This window comes from Salvelinus namaycush, chromosome 23, assembly GCF_016432855.1.
Source record: "Salvelinus namaycush isolate Seneca chromosome 23, SaNama_1.0, whole genome shotgun sequence".
NCBI classification, from domain to species: Eukaryota; Metazoa; Chordata; class Actinopteri; order Salmoniformes; family Salmonidae; genus Salvelinus; species Salvelinus namaycush.
In genome coordinates, this window is record NC_052329.1 from 11,721,467 (window position 1) to 11,745,029 (window position 23,563).

At 42.8% G+C, this 23,563-nt stretch overlaps 1 protein-coding gene across 1 annotated transcript in view; it reads left to right on the forward strand.

Moving 5' to 3' along the window:
* The first annotated feature begins 629 nt into the window (after nucleotides 1-629).
* The window catches only part of gal3st2 (galactose-3-O-sulfotransferase 2), a 43,506-nt gene continuing 20,572 nt past the window's right edge, over nucleotides 630-23,563 (forward strand). Inside the window, exons 1-4 of the mRNA XM_038962176.1 lie at nucleotides 630-703; nucleotides 8,378-8,488; nucleotides 10,840-11,644; nucleotides 12,005-12,901. Coding sequence (XP_038818104.1) covers nucleotides 630-703; nucleotides 8,378-8,488; nucleotides 10,840-11,644; nucleotides 12,005-12,901 — 1,887 coding nt within the window. The remainder of the gene's footprint in view (nucleotides 704-8,377; nucleotides 8,489-10,839; nucleotides 11,645-12,004; nucleotides 12,902-23,563) is intronic.

The window sequence follows — 23,563 nt, forward strand, 5'->3', positions numbered from 1 at the left end:
AAGTCATTATGGACGTTGCAGCTATTATATTACCGGATTTATTCCAAAAAGGACTAAACAGCCAGGCGGTTTTATGGTTATAAGCCTGTTACAGTAAAGTGTTATTGGGCTATAATATTAACAACCATCACCTCATAAATGTAATATGCTCCTAGATATTTCACACAAAAGACAAACCTACTCACACTTCCAGTATAATTCGACATGAATGTGATTTTACCCAAACTGTTAATGCTACAAATCCCATTTGACGCTGAGCAAGGTTGCATGTAACTGCTTTATCCTTGTGAAGAACGGTGTGACAACTACCTAGCTGGTGACAAAGAATCCCTGCCTTTGTTCTCGATTTCATCCACTGTAACCTCCTGCCCCCCCCCCCCCCCCCCCCCCCCCCCTCTCCTTTCTCCATCCCTTTCTGACTCCCTCTATTTGGTTTGTCTGCGCGTCGAGCCAATGAGTCGGCAGCGGGAGGAGTTCTAAACTGAGAGCGGGGGGAACCCTACTCTAAAAGGGGACTAGGGAGTCTGTGGCTTGGGAACGGTGAGTCTTGGGAGAGTGACTTGGGTTGGTCGGAGTTGCATGCAGGACCGGGGTTCCTGAGCACCCCCCTCCTGGGACAGACACGCGAGATGCCACCCTCGCCAAGGAAATCTATCAAGGAGCGCGAGCTGTTCTCCCTGACCTCATCTCTACCATGTTGCTCGTAAGTGAATTAATTGTGACTTCTGGTATTTTGTATTGTGTTACATTCCTTTAGCGATAGTTCATTGGAAAGCAGTTGGTCGGTGATGCTATTGCCCACAATAGTCCATAATAGGCGAAACAGCGGACTGCAGATACATTACGTTATTCATATGCACTCGCAGAGAACCAAATCTAACAGTGGAGTGCCATACGATGAGATGTTTATTTAGATTTGATTTAGAGTCCTCGTTGCTACAGCCTAGGCCAACTTGCCCATACTTTGGGAAAATAAAAGTCAGACGCAAATTCTTTACTTTAATTAAATAGCTATTGCTCCCATTCACACTGACCACAAACTGTAGACAAACTGTAGAGAGAAAATAATACAATGGCACTGTTGGCATTTACGCAAATCGGCAGTTATTGTAAAATATTTTGTGAATCTTTTGGTTCAGAATGATTTTTATTACCATTCTAATAGAAGTAAGACGTTTCAAAGACGCGTTTCAAAGACGATGAGATTTAATTGCAACAACAGGCAATGCAGAATAGATCCACAAAACTCATAAATTATTTAACTTTAACATTTAGATGCCGTAGGCGTAGATTGGCGTGTTTGGGGGGCCCTACTGAAATAATAAATAGCTCTTCTCAGTAAAACTGAGGGGAATCTTCGTTTTCTTAAAACATACATTTAAAGCCTAAACTGCACTGAGAGCACTTTTTAAAACAGTCAACTTCAATGCAGACATAAATTATGGTGAACAGGTCATGAACAGGTACAAATCTAAATGTCAGGTAAGATCTGATGTGTAATAAAGTGACCCAAAGTTCAATTTCTAATTGTCCAATAGTCAAACCCCTCATAGTGTTCAAGAACATGGATGAAAAACAGTCCTGAAATTCAGCTTGAAGGTCATTGGCTTTTCATTTGGAACTGATAAGAACAAGATGGAAAACTTGTAGGATGTCAGTGCCTAGTACAGCAGATATCAGCACCATAATAAACCGCTCTGCCCGACCTTACTCCACACAAGGACACAGAATCAACCACTATACGTTTTCCTTTTACTGTTACAGATAATAGCTATATTACTATGAACAGACTGCATAATCTTACTGTTTACACAAGTAGCTACTACTGTATAATCTAATACAAATATTTTAAACATATGAAAAGACCTAGAAGTCATTCTGTAGGGTTGTGTGTCATGATAAGGGATCAACATCCAGGGAGATTACCACAACTCCCTGTTTAACTGGTCAAGTCCGGATCAGCCAGGTAGGAGTTGGGAAATGTTATTAAAGACATAAATGTGACCTGGGAAAGCATGCAAGCCTGCCATCCATCATATACAGTAGGACTGGGTTCAGGGCCTTTCCATCCCTTGTGACCAAAAGTCCAACCCCAGGTAGAAAGTTAGAGGGAGGGAGAGTGATGGAAAATGCTCAGTGTATGTAGGCTATGTTTGTGTGAATCTATGCATCTGTGCATCATGATCCTGTCTGAGTGTGTGTGTAGCGCCCAAAGTAGTATATGAGAGAATCTGATGTACTTTAAATGCCTGTGGGAATGTATGTGTGTGTGTGCGGGCACGTGTGTGTGTGTGCGGGCACGTGTGTGTGTGTGTGCATGTGTGCGTGTGTGTGTGTGTGCGTGTGTGTGTGTGTGTGTGTGTGTGTGTGTGTGTGCATGTGTGTGTTTGTGGGCATGTGTGTGTGTGTGTGTGTGTGTGTGTGTGTGTGTGTGTGTGTGTGTGTGTGTGTGTGTGTGTGTGTGAACTGTGTATATGTGTCGGCTGGCATGCAGGAGTGTAGCTGTGCAGCAGGCAGGGAATGGCAGGCCATTCTCCAGATGTCTCCATAGCCTGGGAAAACCTGAAGCGTTTTGTTAAAAAGCCCTTTTATTCATTCCTTATGTCCATGGGCTCCGTGGCCTCCTGGTGTTTGTCTATCTCTCTGTAGGCTGCTGCTGCTCAATTTAATACCTTGGCAATATGACTGTTATTACTGTTCATATCACAATAGAAGTATTGTCATTGTGTGTGTGTGTGTGTGTGTGTGTGTGTGTGTGTGTGTGTGTGTGTGTGTGTGTGCGTGTGCATGTGCGTGTGTGTAAGTATTAATTCTACAAATTGGAGAAATTGGATATAGTGCTGATCACACTATAGTCTAATCCTTAGTTTGCATGCAGTGAATTTGCATACATCTGCTTATCATGAATGAGGTTTCCTTCTCTAAGCTGTGTTTCTATTGGGTCTGTGCTGAAATGTAGCGCCGTAGTTTGATTATTATCGACTGTGCTGCCCTGTAGGGGTCCTCAGTGAGACGTGGATGTCGGTAGTCTTCAGTGACTTACATGTATGTGACTTATGTAGAAATGTCATCAAATTCAGCTATTAGTATCACGACTATTAAATCAACTATTCTCTCTCTTCATCTCCCTCTCTCTTCATGTGGAAGGGATTTCGGGGGTGCCACGGTCCTCCAGTTAGACTCAAACTAACCCCAGTCCCTCTCCATTTTTTGTTTGACCGGCAATTGTTTGCTGTGCAGGACTGAGGAAGGTTTTTGGAAAGTCTGTGTTTTTATTCAGTGCAGTGGAACTGGATGCGACCACAGGGCATGACAAAACCAGTTGGCTGTTCTTATTCCACTCATTGGTTAAGTAAATCTAAATGAGTTGGCTCTGGATCTTTCTTTAGAGGTAACCTTTGATTTGATCTCCTCATATAAGCATTTAAGCCTTTAACTGCCACATCCAAATGAGCTGCTAGACTCTGCATGTATGTGTGTGTGTGTGTGTGTGTGTGTGTGTGTGTGTGTATGTGTGTGTGTGTGTGTGTATGTGTGTGTGTGTGTGTGTATCGGAGTGTGGTTTGTGTGCAGAGATTGTGTGTGTTAGGAGTTGTGAGTGGAGTCAGGCAGAGTGTTTGTATCCAAGAAAGACAGAGAGCGAGAGAGAGACACAGACAGACAGAGTGAGAGAGAAAGAGAGAGAGACAGAGAATGAGAAAGAGAGTGAGAGAGAGATGGAGGGAGATGTGGAGAGAGTGTGGTTGTCATTACTATTCTAAGTATCTGGTAAAATTGAAAATTCTTTAGGCTATATCCAAACCTGATATCTTATTTCACCTGAAGGCAGGCAGGAGGCAGAGACAGGAATGTCTTCAGGGTACAAGGTCACCACAATGTTGTTTTCTTTGACTTATGTACAGCAACTTAACCGGTTGTAATTACCATGACTTTGGACAGACTTCAATTGCAAATACTCTCTCTCCTACTGTGGTATCCTTTCCTGTGTCCTATACCCTATGAAAGTCTTGCCTACTTCCTTGTTCAAGTCACATGCTGTTTTTTAATGAGCTTCAAGCGTGTATCATTAAATTCATGAAAATGGGGTCATTTAAGATAAATGTAAAATTATATTTACTTTTACCTATCCAGTGCCTTCAGAAAGTATTCATACCCCTTGACTTATTGCATATTTAGTTGTGTTACAGCCTGAATTCAAAACGGATTACATTTTTTTTTTTTTCACCCATCTACACACAACACCCCATAATGACGAAGTGAAAACATGTTTGTAGAAATGTTTGCAATTCTATTGAAAATTATATACAGAAATACTGTCTCTCATTTACACAAGTATTCACACTCCCTAGTCAATACTTTGTGGAAGCATCTTTGGCAGCAATTACAGCTGTGAGTCTTTTTGGGTAGGTCACGTAGGTAGGTCAGACTGAACCAGGTTTTAGGATTTTGCCATTCCGTAAATTTTGTACCTGAAAAATGATTACAAGCATACCCATAACATGATGCAGCCACCACAATGCTTGAAAATATGGAGAGTGGTACTCAGTAATGTGTAGCTGTCACGCCCTGACCGTAGAGATCCTTTTTATGTCTCTATTTTGGTTGGTCAGGGTGTGAGTTTGGGTGGGCATTCTATGTCTGGTGTTCTATGTTGTCCTTGTTTTGTATTTCTATGTGTTTGGCCTGGTGTAGTTCTCAATCAAAGGCAGCTGTCTATCGTTGTCTCTGATTGAGAATCATACTTAGGTAGCCTGTTCCCACCTGTGTTTGTGGGTGGTTGTTTCCTGTTTAGTATTTGTTTCACCTTTCAGGACTGTTCGTTTGTCGTGTTTGTTGTTTTGTCTAGTGTTTCATATTTTAATTAAATAGTATGAACACTTACCACGCTGCACCTTGGTCCTCTTCTCCTTCTCCTGACGACGTGCGTTACAGTAGCATTGGATTTGCCCCAAACATAACACTTTGTATTCGGGCCAAAAAATCTATTTCACTATTACTTTAGTGTCTTGTTTTGGAATATTTGCATTCTGTACAGGCTTCCTTCTTTTCACTCATTCATTTAGGTTAGTATTGTGGAGTAACTACAATGTTGATGATCCATCCTCAGTTCTCTCTTATCACAGCCATTCAGGTCTGTAACTGTTTCAAAGTCACCATTGGCCTCATGGTGAAATGTCTGAGCGGTTTCCTTTCTCTCCGGCAACTGGGTGTACTGATACACAATCCAAAGTTGTAATTAACAACTTCACCGTGCTCAAAAGGATATCCAATGTCTGCTTTTTTAAACATTTTGGCCCATCTACCAATAGGTTCCCTTCTTTTCAAGGCATTGGAAAACTTCCCTGGTCTTGGTGGTTGAATCTGTGTTTGAAATTCACTGCTCGATATAGGGACCTTAAAGCTAATATTATGTGTGGGCTCTCGAGTGGCGCAGCGGTCTAAGGCACTGCAAGGCACTGCATTAACTTCTCTGCGCAACGGATCCCTTTAGCGGGATCATTTTCCTAAACAACCGCTGAATTGCAGGGCGCAAAATATTACTAAAAATATTTATAATCATGCAATCACAAGTGAAATATACCAAAACACAGCTTAGCTTGTTGTTAATCCACCTATCGTGTCAGATTTTGAAAATATGCTTTGCAGCGAAAGCAATCCAAGCTTTTGTGAGTGTATCAATCAATGCTAGAACAGCTAGCCCCAAATTAGCATGGTCACGAAAGTCAGAAAAGCAATAAAATGAATCGCTTACCTTTGATAATCTTCGGATGTTTGCACTCAGTTACACAATAAATGTTATTTTTGTTCGATAAATATTACTTTTATAACAAAAAAACGCAATTTGGGTTGCGCGTTATGTTCAGAAAACCAAAGCCTCGTTCCGTTTGACGAAAATTCCAAAAAGTATCCGTAATGTTTGTAGAAACATGTCAAATGTTTTTTATAATCATAATCGATAATATTTCAACCGGACCGTAACCTATTCAATAAAAGAGAGAAAGAAAATGGAGAGCTACCCCTCTCGTGCGCAGGAAATAATCAAAGGACACCTGACTAGTTTTGAAAAATCTCGCTCATTTTTCAAAATAAAAGCCTGAAACTATGTCTAAAGCCTAGACACAGCCTGAGGAAGCCATTGGAAAAGGAATCTGGTTGATACCCCTTTAAATGGAAGAAAGACAGGCAAGGAAACACAGATTTAAAATGTAAAAAATCACTTCCGGGTTAGATTTCCTCAGGTTTTCGCCTGCAGAATCAGTTTTGTTATACTCACAGACAATATTTTGACAGTTTTGGAAACTTTTGAGTGTTCTCTATCCTAATCTGTAAATTATATGCATATTCTACGATCTGGACCTGAGAAATAGTCCGTTTACCTTGGGAACGTTATTTAAAAAAATAATAAAAATCTGACCCCTAGCGTCAAGAGGTTTTAACCAACATTTTACCCCTGAACTTTAGGCTTGCCATAACAAAGTGGTTGGATACTCGAGACATTTTAGCTTTTTAAAAATGAATTTATAAACATTTCTTAAAACACGATTCCTCTTTGACATTATGGGGTATTGTGTGTATGGGGCATTGTGTTTAATCCATTTTAAATTCAGGCTGTAACACAACAAAATGTGGAAAAGTCAAGGGGTGTGAACACTTTCTGAAGGTACTGTATGTAGATCAGTGATGTATCTAGAATAACAGTCCCTCTCTCTCTATTTCTCTCTCTTTCTCTCACTCCTGACAAATATCAGTTCAAACAGCCAACTCTTTCATAGTGTTTCACTCCATTATTCATTCATGTTAAAAAGGAACGTCACCCCTATTCCGTTTGTGTCGTAGTGGAGTTATCCATGCACATGGAAAAGTACAGTAAAAAAAACGATCAAACGCAAACCAGAACCCACAGAAACCATGTTGCTAGCACACAACGGCAGGGACATATTTAGTCAGTGCCACAATGCATAAGCAAGTTGCAACAGAGTTCAATGAAAAAACACTACAAACAGGGAGGATGGTATATAATGGTATATTAAGGGCACATTGTGTGTCATGTCCCTAGCAACTACATAGCCTGGTATTTTCATTTGTCTCCCTTGCCTTTACTCCATTTGTGACATGGATTAATCAGAGTTTGCCCATTAGCTGCTTCCAGGGTGGCAACTGAACTAGAGGATCATGGGTAATGTGTAGTGTTGTTTAGTCATGGTGGTGGCATGCCTGCTTGAGTCAATCAACTAGCTCCACAGTGACATCATCATCCCATGTCTTCATGCTTTAATGCTTTAATTAGTCTGGTGGCCAGACTAATGTACTACACTGACAAACAGCTGGGGCAGCTGAAGAACAGGATAGTGGTGCCATGCACTTATGGATTGTGCTCAGGGACACACACACACACACACACACATACTCATATGTACACACTCACATGCACAGGCAGACACACACACAGACACACCACACACAGCATGCACGATCACACACACACACAGACGCACCACACACACAACATGCACGAACATACACAGCATGTGAGCAGGTGGATGTGTGAGAGAGAAGAGCAGGAGTGGGAGATATATGGAAGGAGGAAAGTAGGAAGGGGAAGAGATGGAGGAAGGGGGAGGGAGGGAGGTAGAACTGTCTGGAAATCATTCAGGCAGAAGGCAGATGTTCCAGATGTCTCTGATGTAGCTGTAACAGAAGCAGAAACACACATACAGTATGGGCAGAGTGGTCCAGAGGGTGTATTGAGGATTGTTGTTTTTCTTCTTCTAATTTAGCCAACGCCAGTTCAATGGGCCGAATCAAACAGGGCAGCTAATTGCTCTGATTAGAACATGAAGCCCACAAACAGATGGGAAAGGTCAATGCACCACTACGCCTTAGGCATTCCAATCCAACAGTCATAGTGACGTTTCCTCTACGGTTAGAAGAGTTTCTGTGAATCACTGTTCCGCTCATTGAGATGCTGTTGGATTGTCTTGTAAATCATTGAGATTATCTCTTCCCTCTCTTACACACCATGTGTATACAAACACATGCGCAGCAGTCATCCTAATTATAGCCACCAAGCCTCAAGAAAAAACATCCAACAGTACAGAGATAATTTCTGTGGTTTAGCATAGATCAGTACTCATTTTAACCCAAAGGTGTCATGGTTATGATTTGAAAATTAGATTTGAAAATTAAGTTACAGCTTTGGAATGAGATTATATCAGCAGGTTGGTATAAAATAATTTAGTTAAAGACACAGGATATTCCTGAGATTCTTTAAATTCGTTTATAGTCATATAATCAGTCCCGTTGTCTGTAGTATTTCTGTACCTGATGCTGCTGCAGACTCTAATGTGGTTCCTGTGGTTGGTCTCCCCCCCTGCAGGTGGCTGAAGGTAGTTCTGTGCAGCCACATGCGCAATCTATGGATGGTGCTCATGGCCCTCACTGTGCTCTGTGTGGCCATCCAGATCCTAGGAGTCGTCTGGCAATCCAGGTGAGTCTGGTGCTACTGTACATACAGATGTAGGATCTTTATTTGATCAACCTGTTGCAGGAGAACTTTCTTGCGTAGCAGGAAATGTAAAACTTTTAGTCTATTTTAGGTTATAAAAGGTTTTTAAAGATTTGTAATTTCCATTTAGACATTTTAGGCTTGATTTTAAATTATGAAAAATGTAACATCCACTACAAAAATGTACATTAATTATAATCCACTTAATTAAAATGTTCTGTTGCTACAGGATCATTTTCATGCTGTAGCAAACTGGCTCAAGTTAAGATCCTACATCTGTAGCTATTGGGTCAGATCTTCATACTACCTGGATTGATATTACTGGCAGTGAAACCAGAGAGGAATGGGTGAAACGAGAGGATTTTTCTATGAGAGAATGTCGAATTGAGTGAGGCTTGTTTGATCGAATATACATTCGGAAAGTATTCAGACCCCTTTACTTTTTCCACATTTTGTTACGTTACAGCCTTATTCTAAAATTCATTAAATTGTTATTTTTCCCCTCATCAATCTACACACAACACCCCATAATGACAAAGCAAACATTTATAAAAATGTAAAAAAAAAAAAAATCACATTTACATAAGTATTCAGACTCTTTACTCAGTACTTTGTTGAAGTACCTTTGGCAGCGATTACAGCTTCGAGTCTTCTTGGGTATGACGCTACACGCTTGGCACACCTGTATTTGGGCAGTTTCTCCCATTCTTCCCTGCAGATCCTCTCAAGCTCTGTCAGGTTGGATGGGGATCGTCGCTGCAAGGCTATTTTCAGGTCTCTCCAGAGATGTTAGATCGGGTTCAAGTCCGGGCTCTGGACATTCGGAGACTTGTCCCGAAGCCTCTCCTGCATTGTCTTGGCTGTGTGCTTAGGGTCGTTGTCCTGTTGGAAGATGAACCTTTGCCCCAGTCTGAGGTCCTGAGCGCTCTGCAGCAGATTTTCATCAAGGATCTCTCTGTACTTTGCTCCGTTCATTTTTCCCTCGATCCTGACTAGTCTCCCAGTCCCTGCCGCTGAAAAACATCCCCACAGCATGATGCTGCCACCACCACGCTTCACCGTAGGGATGGTGCCAGGTTTCCTCCAGACGTGACGCTTTGCATTCAGGCCAAAGAGTTCGGCATTCAGGCCAAAGAGTTCAATCTTGGTTTCATCAGACCAGAGAATCTTGTTTCTCATGGTCTGAGAGTCCTTTTGGTGGCTTTTGGCAAACTCCAAGCGGGCTGTCATATGCCTTTTACTGGGAAGTGGCTTCCGTCTGGCCACTCTACCATAAAGACCTGATTGGTGGAGTGCTGCAGAGATGGTTGTCCTTCTGGAAGATTCTCCCATCTCCACAGAGGAACTCTGGAGCTCTGTCAGAGTGACCATTGGGTACTTGGTCACCTCCCTGACCAAGGCCCTTCTCCCCCGATTGCTCAGTTTGGCCAGGCGGCCACCTCTAGGAAGAGTCTTGGTGGTTCCAAACTTCCTTCATTTAAGAATGATGGAGGCCACTGTGTCTTGGGGACCTTCAATGATGCAGAAATGTTTTAGTAACCTTCCCCAGATATGTGCACAATCCTGTCTCTATGGACAATTCCTTTGACCTCATGGCTTGGTTTTTGCTCTGACGTGCACTGTCAGCTGTGGAACCTTATATAGGCAGGTGTGTGCATTTCCAAATCATGTCCAATCAATTGAATTTACCACAGGTGGAAGTTGTAGAAGCATCTAAAGTTGTAGAAACATCTAAAGGATGGTCAACGGAAACAGGGTGGCCCTGAGCTCAATTTCAAATCTTATAGCAAAGGGTCTGAATACTTATGTAAATAAGGTTTCTGTTTTATTTATTTTTATAAATTTGCAAACATTTCAAAAAAACTGTTTTCACTTTGTCATTATGGTGTATTGTAATTGAACATGTAAAACATGTAATTTAATCAATTTTAGAATAAGGCTGTAACGTAACAAAAAGTTGGAAAAAGTAAAGCGGTCTGAATACTTTCTGAATGCACTGTAAGTTTTGCAACCTTTAGTCTGTTACAAATGTACTGATATAAGTGGATGCACTTGGAATTCTGACAACTTTGAGAAAAACGACTGTTGTTCACACGCGTATCTGCCCTTTCATTGGCTAGAATAGTCCCACCTGATCGCGCCTGCCTTCAATCATTGAGGACATGTATTTTGATTGTTAGAGTGGTCACTCTCCTAACTTGTCAATATAATAGATCATGTTTGGTGAAACTAACAAGCTTTTACATTCCACTTCACTGTTCTGGATAATTGTTTTGTTTTGAAACAGGCTGACAGTGATTGGCTAACTGTAGTCTAACACTGTTTGGTTTCAGGAACGATAAGATGTTAAGCGAGAAGCTCCTGAATGTGCAGTTCACCATCAAGATCCAGAGAACGCTCCCGACAGAGCAGAGGGACTGGGTGCGCTTGCGCTCTTCGCACGCCCCTGTCGTAGAAGAGGAAATGAGGTCACAGGAGGAAGGAGCTCTTAAACAACGGGCCAAAGGGAACCAGAAGGTAGCAGAACATCAACATAGTAGAGATGAGCCAGGGGTGGAGAGGCGTGTCCAGAAGAATCACCAACATCTAAAGCTCTCATACACTGTCAATAAGGTCAAAGACTCTAGGAAAGAGGCAAGGGGTAAAGTTTCAGCAGTAAAGGCAGCCCTGCCCAAAGTCACACTGGGTGATGATGAGTTGCATTTGGGGGTTCCTGGGTCTGTAGTTCTCCAGCTGGGCCACCCACCTATCAAAGTGGTATCCACCTTACCTTACAAACCTCCTGAACTCCCCTCAACCAATCTACTGAAGAGTAGAAACAGCCCCGCCCCTTTAGGCACCAACTCTGTAGTTGCCGGGGTGATAAATGAGGTGAAATCGGAGATAGCCAGCGCCACCTGTCGGCCGAAGAACCACATTGTCTTTCTCAAGACGCACAAAACGGCCAGCAGCACCATCCTGAACATCTTATATCGCTATGGCGACAGCCGCAATCTGACCTTCGCCCTTCCACTGAACAAGCACAGCCAGCTGTTCTATCCCTTCTTCTTCGCCTCACACTTTGTGGAGGGAGTGAGGAGCCGCAGTGTCAAAGAGTTCAACATCATGTGCAACCACATGAGGTTCAGACCAGCAGAGGTGAGTTCTATCATCATAGCACAGGAGGTTGGTGGCACTTTAATTGGGGAGGACGGGCTTGTGGTAATGTCTGGAGCGGAATCAGTGAAATGCTATCAGATACATCAAACACATTGTTTCCATCAAACACATGGTTTCCGTGTGCTTGATGCCCTTCCATTTGCTCTGTTCTGGCCAGTATTATGAGCCGTCCTTCCCTAAGCAGCCTCCACTGCATCATAGGTAATATTGAGGTTCAGACTAACACAAGATTAATTTGACTAGATTTTTTTGCCAATAATTGTTAAATTATTATATACCACCAAGGCATCCCACTAACACATTTTGTTCTTGTTTTGGTCTTTTTCTGTTGTGTCTCAGGTGAGGAAAGTGATGCCCCAGGACACGTTCTACTTCTCCATCCTGAAGAACCCCGTTGCCATGATGGAGTCCATCTTCATCTACTACAAGAGCATCCCCGCCTTCCACAAGGCCCGCAGCCTGGATGACTTCCTTGACAATGGTTGGCGTGGTTACAACACCTCCCTGCCCAACAACCATTATGCCCGTAACATCCTGACCTTTGACTTTGGCTTCGACAACAACGTCGCAACAGAGACGCCCGGAGACCTGGAGACGCGGGGCGCCAAAGCCATTGGCGCCATCGAGCAGGACTTCCACCTCATCCTCATCTCAGAGTACTTTGACGAGTCCATGATCCTGCTCAAGCGTGCCCTCTGCTGGTCTCTGGACGATGTCGTCTCCTTTAAGTTGAACAGCCGAAGCGAGCGCACACGGCACATGCTCTCCCCGCACACCGCCGACAAGATCAGAGCCTGGAATGCCCTTGACTGGCAGCTCTACCTGCACTTTAACATCACCTTCTGGCGACGCGTGGACACTACTGTGGGGCGTGAGGAGATGAGGCGGGAGGTGACTCGGCTGCAGGAGCGACGTGCCGAACTAGCCAATACCTGCCTGAAGGATGGTGGTGCAGTGGACCCGTCGCAGGTGAAGGACGCCGGGCTGAAGCCCTTCCAGTATGGGGCGGCCATCATCCAGGGCTACAACCTGAACCCTGGGCTGGTCGGGCCCACCAAAACACACTGTCAGAACCTGGTCACTCCAGAGCTGCAGTACACAGACACTCTCTACACCAAGCAGTTCCCTGAGCTTGCCGCCAGGCAGAGACAGGCTGCCAAACTGGCCGCCTCACAGCGTCAGCCTAGTTCAGTTAAGGTCAACCCGAACAAAGTAGCCATGACTGGGCCGGTGAGGGTGAGAGAGGCCCGACACAGTAGGACAGACAGGAGTGGACATAGAAACCCTCACGCTCAGAAACAAAATGACCTCCCCTTAAGTGCCCTGTCTAAAATCACTGCAGCTAGAAGTGACAGAAACATGCCTTAAGGGGGAGCTCTTTCAACACAGACTGGGGACTAGTGGGACGATCCACAGGAGCTCATTGCTGCTGCGTACTGGGGTCTTTTTAAGCTGAACAGCCAATGGCTATGTTTTGTCTGTACAGTGAGGTCCTTTCGCTGCACATTATGCTCACTCTGGCTGGTTGCAGTGCACAGGGCCAGTTGGCTGACTTTGGCGGCACTAGGATAAGCTCTAGTGTTTCTGCCCAACGATGCTGGACCTGTGTGGGTGGAGGGGATGGAGTTGGGGGACGAAGAGAAGGAAGAGTAGGAAGGAGAAGGAGAGTGCACCTGGGGTGACTGTCCTGCCTTGACTGGTTGGACTGAAAGTAGCCTTTTGTGGCACACATCTCCTAAACCCTCTCATCTAATATTTCCCCTTGATCTTGTTACACACTGCGGTTTACAATTTGAACCCTTTGGGTGTATAGTCGTGACCAAAAGTTTTGAGAATGACACAAATATAAATTTTCACAAAGTCTGCTGCCTCAGTTTGAATGATGTCAATTTGCATATACTCCAGAATGTCATGAAGAGTGATCAGATGAATTGCAATTAATTGCAAAGTCTCTCTTTGCCATGCAAATGAACTGAATACCCCCCAAAACATGTGCACAGCCCTGCCACAAAAGGACCAGCTGACATCATGTCAGTGATTCTCTCGTTAACACAGGTGTGAGTGTTGACGAGGACAAGGCTGGAGATCACTCTGTCATGCTGATTGAGTTCGAATAACAGACTGGAAACTTCAAAAGGAGGGTGGTGCTTGGAATCATTGTTCTTCCTCTGTCAATCATGGTTACCTGCAAGGAAACACGTGCCATCATCATTGATTTGCACAAAAAGGGCTTCACAGGCAAGGATATTGCTGCCAGTAAGATTGCACCTAAATCAACCATTTATCGGATCATCAAGAACTTCAAGGAGAGCGGTTCAATTGTTGTGAAGAAGGCTTCAGGGCGCCCAAGAAAGTCCAGCAAGTGCCAGGACCGTCTCCTAAAGTTGATTCAGCTGCGGTATCGGGGCACCACCAGTACAGAGCTTGCTCAGGAATGGCAGCAGGCAGGTGTGAATGCATCTGCACGCACAGTGAGCCGAAGACTTTTGGAGGATGGCCTGGTGTCATGAAGGGCAGCAAAGAAGCCACTTCTCTCCAGGAAAAACATCATGGACAGACTGATATTCTGCAAAAGGTACAGGGATTGGACTGCTGAGGACTGGGGTAAAGTCATTGTCTCTGATGAATCCCCTTTCCGATTGTTTGGGGCATCCGGAAAAAAGCTTGTCCGGAGAAGACAAGGTGAGCGCTACCATCAGTCCTGTGTCATGCCAACAGTAAAGCATCCTGAGACCATTCATTTGTGGGGTTGCTTCTCACCCAAGGGAGTGGGCTCACTCACAATTTTGCCTAAGAACACAGCCATGAATAAAGAATGGTACCAACACATCCTCTGAGAGCAACTTCTCCCAACCATCCAGGAACAGTTTGGTGATGAACAATACCTTTTCCAGCATGATGGAGCACCTTGCCATAAGGCAAAATTGCTAACTAAGTGGCTCGGGGAACAAAACTTCGATATTTTGGGTCCATGGCCAGGAAACTCCCCAAACCTTAATCCCATTGAGAACTTGTGGTCAATCCTCAAGAGGCGGGTGGACAAACAAAAATCCACAAATTCTGACAAACTCCAAGCATTGATTATGCAAGAATGGGCTGCCATCAGTCAGGATGTGGCCCAGAAGTTAATTGACAGCATGCCAGGGCGGATTACAGAGGTCTTGAAAAAGAAGGGTCAACACTGCAAATATTGACTCTTTGCATCAACTTAATGTAATTGTCAATAAAAGCCTTTGACACTTATGAAATGCTTGTAATTATACTTCAGTATTCCATAGTAACATCTAACAAAAAATATCTAAAGGCACTGAAGCAGCAAACTTTGTGGAAATTAATATTTGTGTCATTCTCAAAACGTTTGGCCACGACTGTACTATGGTTTGAATGGGACATACTTGGTACCATTGATTGGGGTTGGGTATGACCTGCAAAACAGTCTGTCTGCTAACACCAAAAGACAAGCAAATACCTCCACTTTACCATGTGGTCTCTCATTTAGACAGGAAATATCTCAGGTCTCATTTCTCTGAGTTGATCTAAACTTTACTCAGAGATAAGGTGGCTCAATTTGGAGATGAATAAAATACATGATAGTATGGTAAACATGTAGACATCAGAGGAGGCTGGTGAGGGGAGCTATAGGAGGATAACGAGCTCATTGTAATGGCTGGAATGGAATCAATGGAATGGTTCCAAACACATCAAACCCATGAAAACAATGTGTTTGACGCCGTTGCATTGATTCAATTCCAGCCATTTGAATGAGCCCACTTTCTCCTATAGCTCCTCCCACCAGCCTCCTCTGGTAGAGATGTAAGGGAAATTGGTTTTCGTCAAGATGTAGTAATAGAAATACAATTCCAGAATGTTTAACTTAAGAGCACATCTCAGCTCTTCCGATACCACCTAAAGAGAGAAAGAGCTTGTAACATTCTGTAATAATATATTTGTACATAAACTCAAATGCAGAAAGTTCCTAGAATTGTATCATCCTTTTAGGTTAGTAACTGAGAGAGATTCAGTTATTAAAAGTAATTCAGTAACTGAGAGAGATTGAGTTACTGAAGTTATTCAGTAACTGAAAGACATTCAGTAGGCCACTATGGGGAAAAAATGAACCAACTGGACTACATTATCTATGGATGTAATATTTAATCATCATTCTTTATCAGACACTGTTTCTATGGTCCCATGTACCACTTTTCCAGACCATGTTTTCAGATTTGACATTATTGTACACTCACCGGCCACTCACCGGCCAATACTGGGTAGGACCCCCTTTTGCCTCCACAACAGCCTGAATTATTCACGGTGTTGTACGATGCCCTTCTGCACCACTGTTTTAAACAGCTGTTATTTGAGCATTTGTGGCCTTTCTGTTAGCTTGAATAAGTCTGGACATTCTCCTCTGACCTCTCTCATTAACAAGGTGTTTTGCCCACAGAACTGCCACTCACTGAATGTATTTTGTTTATCGCACCATTCTCTGTAAACTCTAGATACTGTAGTGCATAAAAATCCCAGGAAGGCAGCTGTTTCTGAGATGCTGGAATCACCATGTGTGGCATCAACAATCATACCCACAGCCAGTTGCTTAGATTACGCATCTTGCTAGTTCTAATGTTAGGTCGAACAACAACTTAAGCTCTCTACTCTATATACTCTATATATTGAGTTGCAGGCAGCCACATGATTCACTGTTCGAATGTAACCTTCCTTGATGAGCTAAATCAGGTCTGTAGAGCTGAGGGCATAACCTATGTCCTTGCGTGGGATAATGTCAGGTTGCACCATGCTCAAATGGTGCAAGCATGGTTTCAGGCCCATCCACAATTCACCACCCTGTACTTACCCCCATACTCTCCTTTCCTTAACCCGATTGAGGAATTTTTCTCCACATGGAGGTGGAAGGTATATGATAGGCGCCCTCATGAACAAGTCACCCTTCTCCAGGCCATGGATGACGCATGCAATGACATCACGGAAGACTAGTGTCAGGCCTGGATTCGCCATGCCCGAAGATTCTTCCCAAGATGTTTGGCTAATGAAAACATCCATTGTGATGTGGATGAGAACCTGTGGCCAAATCCACAAGACAGTGTTGATGGAAATATAGAAGTACAGTAATCAATCCTTTGTTTTGCTTTTGACAGTAAGCCAGGTGAGGAACACTGCAGTTGACCTTTAACTGTTTTTCTTTTTTTGTAGCAAATCATTTTTGCTTTGATTCAAAGAAACCTATGTTGTGATTTTATTGTATTTCATCAATAAATGTCATATTTTGTTCAGTGTCTGTAGTATTCTCTCTACTAGTCCTTTTACAGTGATGTATTTACGTGTAGTAGCATAATGAAACATGTATCACATATTTTGTACGACAATATTTCATGATTGTACGAACAACTACACAGTGAAACTATCGGTATCTTGTGTGTGGGTAATCTAAATGAATGTTCCTATGGTATTTCTTGATAAATGAGTTATTCGAACCTATGAATCTGCAAGTGCAAGGTTTCTTTAAAGATATGAATGCACAATGCAATGTTTTGAACATTGGACAGCCTGTGTTACAAGTGATGACCGTTATGAGTTTTGTGTCTAGGGTTTTGAAAAATGACCACAAGGTTCTGTAATTAGTGCCAAAGTGATTGTAAAAAACTGTAAATCATACTGCACTTTAGAGTAAATATAAATGAGTTGTAAAGAATTGATCGTAAAATGGAAATGTAGATTTTGTATTTAGAGATGATTTTGTGATGTGATTCCTTACATCACAATACTTTAAAATTGTCTGGTATGTACAGTGCCTTTGGAAAGTAGTCAGACCAAATTTACTTTTTCCAAATGTTGTTACGTTACAGTCTTATTCTAAAAGTGATTATATAAAAAGCGAAAAAAGGTTTTTAGAAATTTTACAAAATGTATTACAAATAGAAAACAGAAATACCTTTTTTACATAAGTATTCAGACCCATTGCTATGAGACTCAAAATTGAGTTCAGGTGCATTCTGTTAACGATCATCCTTGAGATTTTTCTACAAATTGATTGGAGTCCACCTGTGGTAAATTCAATTGATCGGACATGATTTGGAAAGGCACACACCTGTCTATATACGGTCCCACAGTTGACAGTGCAGATCACAAAAATAACCAAGCGATGAGGTCGAAGGAATTGTCAGTAGAGCTCCAAGACAGGATTAAGTCGAGGCACAGATCTGGGAAGATTACCAAAAAATGTCTGCTGCATTGAAGGCCCCAAGAACACAGTTCCCTCCATCATTCTTAAATGGAAGAAGTTTGGAACCACCAAGACTCTTCCTGGAGCTGGCCGCCCGGCCAAACTGAGCAATTGGGGGAGAAGGGCCTTGGTCAGGGAGGTGACCAAGAACCCGATGGTCACTCTGAGAGAGCTCTAGAGTTCCTCTGTGGAGATGGAAAAACCTTCCAGAAGGACAACCATCTCTGCAGTACTCCAACAATCAGGCCTATATGATAGAGTGGCCAGACGGAAGCCACCCCTCAGTAAAAGGCACATGACAGCCCGCTTGGAGTTTGCCAAAAGGCACCTAAAGACTCTCAGACCATGAGAAACAATATTCTCTGGTCTGATGAAACCAAGATTGAACTCTTTGGCCTGAATGCAAAGCATCACGTCTGGAGGATACCTGGCACCATCCCTATGGTGAGGCATGGTGGTGGCAGCATCATGCTGTGGGGATGTTTTTCAGCGGCAGGGACCGGGAGGCTAGTCAGGATCGAGGCAAAGTTGAACAGAGCAAAGTACAGAGAGATCCTTGATGAAAATCTGCTCCAGAGCGCTCAGGACCTCAGACCTGGGCAATGGTTCACCTTCCAACAGGACAACGACCCTAAGCACACAGCCAAGACAATGCAGGTTCTGAATGTCCTTGAGTGGCCCAGCCAGAGCCTGTACTTGAACCCAATCAAACCTATCTGGAGAGACCTGAAAATAGCTGTGCAGCAACGCACCCCATCCAACCTGACAGAGCTTGAGAGGATCTGCAGAGAAGAATGGGAGAAACTCCCCAAAACAGGGGTGTCAAGCTTGTAGCGTCATACCCAAGAAGACTCAAGGCTGTAATCACTGCCAAAGGTGCTTCAACAAAGTACTCAGTGAAGGGTCTGAAAACTTATGTAAATGTGGTATTTCAGTTTTTTTATATAAAAAATTAGCAACAATTTCTAAAAAACTGTTTTGCTTTGTCATTATAGGGTATTGTGAGTAGATTAATCAGGGGAAAAAACGATTTAAACAATTTTAGAATAAGGCTGTAATGTAACAAAATGTGGAAAAAGTCAATGGGTCTGAATACTTTCCGAATGCACTGTACGTTTATTTTTCTCATTGTTGTGAGCAGTGATGTTGCCACTGACTCGGTAAGCACAGATTTCAAAATTGAAATGGTCAAATTAAAGGGTGATGTATTATAACTGGTTCTTACTTTTGTGTCTGTTTCCACTTTTGCACGATAAAACAATTTAACCTGAGCAGTATTTTGTTTGGTCTTGGGTAAAAGTTTCTGTACAGTGGGGTTGTACTTTGCAGATCAGACAACAGGTGGCAGCCTTGTCTTCATCATTGTCCTCTCAGCCTTGTTCGACGACAACTACATGATGGAGAGTAGACTCCTGTGCTAAAATATTATTTTCTTCCCCTCTCTCTCTCCCCCCTCTCTTTTTTTCAGAGAGTACTAATGGTACTGTCCCCACTACAACAACGAAATACTTACATATATGTAACTATATCCTTGAAACATTTAATTGGAGGACTGCTCCTTCTGGGGAATATAAATATGGCGGAAGGTGGCTTCATAGCATCAGCAATCCAGGGTTTATATATATATATACATCATTATGTCTCTCTTGATCCCTCTGTCTTCAGCTTTTCAGACAATAGTTATTTTTCTACAGTACATCAACAGCTCCACCAAGTGTTCATTATTACTATGTGCCGAGATCCAATCAGAATCTGTAAAGGTACCGAATAGTTTTCTTCATGATCACAGAGAAGATCATTTGTTCATTTAACAAGGTGGCTAACAATATACATGAGCATGCATGTGTCAATCTGTGACTTGTCTACACTAGAACATGAATGATGGGTGAACATGTGTTTGTATCTGTGTGCTGTTGTTTGTAGGGTTATGTGTGTGTGCTGTTGTTAGTAGGGTTGTGTGTGTGTGCTGTTGTTAGTAGGGATGTGTGTGTGCTGTGTGTGCTTATGCAAATTACTTGAGTAGATTTGTAACAGAATGTTTCTGTGTGTGTGTGTGTGTGTGTGTATGTGTGTCAATGTTTGTGTGTGTGTGTGTGTGTGTGTGTGTGTGTGTGTGTATGTATGTATGTATGTATGTGTGTGTGTGTGTGTGTGTGTGTGTGTGTGTGTGTGTGTGTGTGTGTGTGTGTGTGTGTCAGTGTAAGCATGTATGGCAGCAGGCAGGCCTAATCACCAAACCTTGTGGTACAGGAATGGCTTGACAGGACATGTTTAATATTTACTCATCAATCAAATCTGCTCTAAAGAGTAGCGGCTTAAGCAAACAGAAACACACAAAGCCAACGTCTGGCCTCACATCTATCACACACCCACAGCAGGGTTTGACAAATAGCCTGTTTGGCGTGTGCGGTCACACCTCAATGTGCGCGTGAGAAACTGTTGCCAGGCGATCCAGTCACAAGCCTTGCTATCTTGAGCCAGCCATAAAGTAACCTAGGCCTGCTGGAATACTGTATTGTTCATGACTATGTAGCTATTTAATTGATATGGAATGACAAAATGGACCACATTTACAAAGGTAAGGTTGTCATCAAAATATGGCCTAATCCAGTTGAAGTCGGAAGTTTACATACACCTTAGCCAAATACATTTAAACTCAGTTTTTCACATTTCCTGACATTTAATCCTAGTAAAAATTCCCTGTCTTAGGTCAGTTAGGATCACCAATTTATTTTAAGAATGTGAAATGTCAGAATAATAGTAGAGAGAATGATTTATTTGAGCTTTTATTTCTTTCATCACATTCCAAATGGGACAGAAGTTTACATACACTCAATTAGTATTTGGTAGCATTGCCTTTAAATTGTTTAACTTGGGTCAAACATTTCGGGTAGCCTTCCACAAGCTTCCCACAATAAGTTGGGTGAATTTTGGCCCATTCCTCCTGACAGAGCTGGTGTAACTGAGTCAGGTTTGTAGGCCTCCTTGCTCGCACACGCTTTTTCAGTTCTGCCCACAAATGTTCTATAGGGTTGAGGTCAGGGGTTTGTGATGGCCACTCCAATACCTTGACTTTGCTGACCTTAAGCCATTTTGTCACAACTTTGGAAGTCTGCTTGGAGTCATTGTCCATTTGGAAGACCCATTTGCGACCAAGCTTTAACTTCCTGATTGTTGTCTTGAGATGTTGCTTCAATATATCCATATCATTTTCCTCCCTCATGAAGCCATCTATTTTGTGAAGTGCACCAGTCCCTCCTGCAGCAAAGCACCCCCACAACATGATGCTGCCACCCCTGTGCTTCACGGTTGGGATGGTGTTCTTCGGCCTGCAAGCATCCCCCTTTTTCCTCCAAACATAACGATGGTCATTATGGCCAAACAGTTCTATTTTTGTTTCATCAGACCAGAGGACATTTCTCCAAAAGTATGATCTTTGTCCCCATGTGTAGTTGCAAACCGTAGTCTGTCTTTTTTATGGCGGTTTTGGAGCAGTGGCTTCTTCCTTGCTGAGCGGCCTTTCAGGTTATGTCGATATAGGACACGTTTTACTGTGGATATAGATACTTTTGTACCCGTTTCCTCCAGCGTCTTCACAAGGTCCTTTGCTGTTGTTCTGGGATTGATTTGCACCGAAGTACGTTCATCTCTAGGAGACAGAACGCGTCTCCTCCTGAGCGGTATGACGGCTGTGTGGTCCCATGGTGTTTATACTTGCGTACTATTGTATGTACAGATGAACGTGGTACCTTCAGGCATTTGGAAATTGCTCCCAAGGATGAACCAGATTTGTGGAGGTCTACAATTTTTTTTCTGAGGTCTTGGCGGATTTCTTTTGATTTTCCCATGATGTCAAGCAAAGAGGCACTGAGTTTGAAGGTAGGCCTTGAAATACATCCACAGGTACACCTCCAATTAACTCAAATGATGTCAATTAGCCTATCAGAAGCTTCTAAAGCCATGACATCATTTTCTGGAATATTCCAAACTGTTTAAAGGCACAGTCAACCTAGTGCATGTAAACTTCTGACCCACTGGAATTGTGATACAGTGAATTATAAGTGAAATAATCTGTTTGTAAACAATTGTTGGAAAAATTACTTGTGTCATGCACAAAGTAGATGTCCTAACTGACTTGCCAAAACTATAGTTTGTCATCAAGAAATTTGTGGAGTGGTTGAAAAACGAGTTTTAAGGACTCCAACCTAAGTGTATGTAAACTTCAGACTTCAACTGTACAGTACATCCCCAAGGAAAGGCTTGGTAACACATAAACTGCATTTAGATGGCCATTTACTGCAGGGATGTTGCGTGTAGTGGTGCGTTCACTTGTTAAAACCAATTACCATGTTGTTTTCCTGGTCGACGTATTTGGTGTCACTTATGATCTTAATTAGACGATGAGTTTTAATTTCAAGCGGACGAATGGCATCTTGGTTTAATCTGGTTCCTTTGATGCAGAGGAGGCCGTTGGTGGGGGGACAATACTATGGAGAGAGGAGAGCTTGGAAATGTTGGACATCCCAAGGTAAAGGCAAGAATTAAATCCCTTCACAACTGTTATTGCAGCATATGAAACCTGTCGGACATAATGTAATATACACTTAAACATGACAAGTATGTGGTACTAAACTACATTTTTCTTTCATGTTCTTTTTCCTTTTCTAATGTTCTGCTCCTATAAAAGTATAGAACCTATCAAACAGAAAATCACCATGTACCTGCTTGTGTTTGTGTGCGGTGTGTGTGTGGTTTTACTGCTGGACCAGGATCAGATTTGAAGCTGTTCCAAGGTCAGGCGTGACTGCCTCCTCCCATTTGTCCGGCTCTATTCTGCTCTACTCTGTTATGTTCTCTTAACAGCCTGCTAGCTCTACTCTGTTATGTTCTCTTAACAGCCTCCTAGCTCTATTCTGCTCTACTCTGTTCTGTTCTCTTAACAGCCTCCTAGCTCTATTCTGCTCTACTCTGTTATGTTCTCTTAACAGCCTCCTAGCTCTATTCTGCTCTACTCTGTTATGTTCTCTTAACAGCCTCCTAGCTCTATTCTGCTCTACTCTGTTATGTTCTCTTAACAGCCTCCTAGCTCTATTCTGCTCTACTCTGTTATGTTCTCTTAACAGCCTGCTAGCTCTATTCTGCTCTACTCTGTTCTGTTCTCTTAACAGCCTCCTAGCTCTATTCTGCTCTACTCTGTTCTGTTCTCTTAACAGCCTCCTAGCTCTATTCTGCTCTACTCTGTTCTGTTCTCTTAACAGCCTCCTAGCTCTATTCTGCTCTACTCTGTTATGTTCTCTTAACAGCCTCCTAGCTCTATTCTGCTCTACTCTGTTCTGTTCTCTTAACAGCCTGCTAGCTCTATTCTGTTCTGTTCTCTTAACATCCTCCTAGCTCTATTCTGCTCTACTCTGTTCTGTTCTCTTAACAGCCTCCTAGCTCTATTCTGCTCTACTCTGTTATGTTCTCTTAACAGCCTCCTAGCTCTATTCTGCTCTACTCTGTTCTGTTCTCTTAACAGCCTCCTAGCTCTATTCTGCTCTACTCTGTTCTGTTCTCTTAACAGCCTGCTAGCTCTACTCTGTTCTGTTCTCTTAACAGCCTGCTAGCTCTATTCTGTTCTGTTCTCTTAACAGCCTGCTAGCTCTATTCTGTTCTGTTCT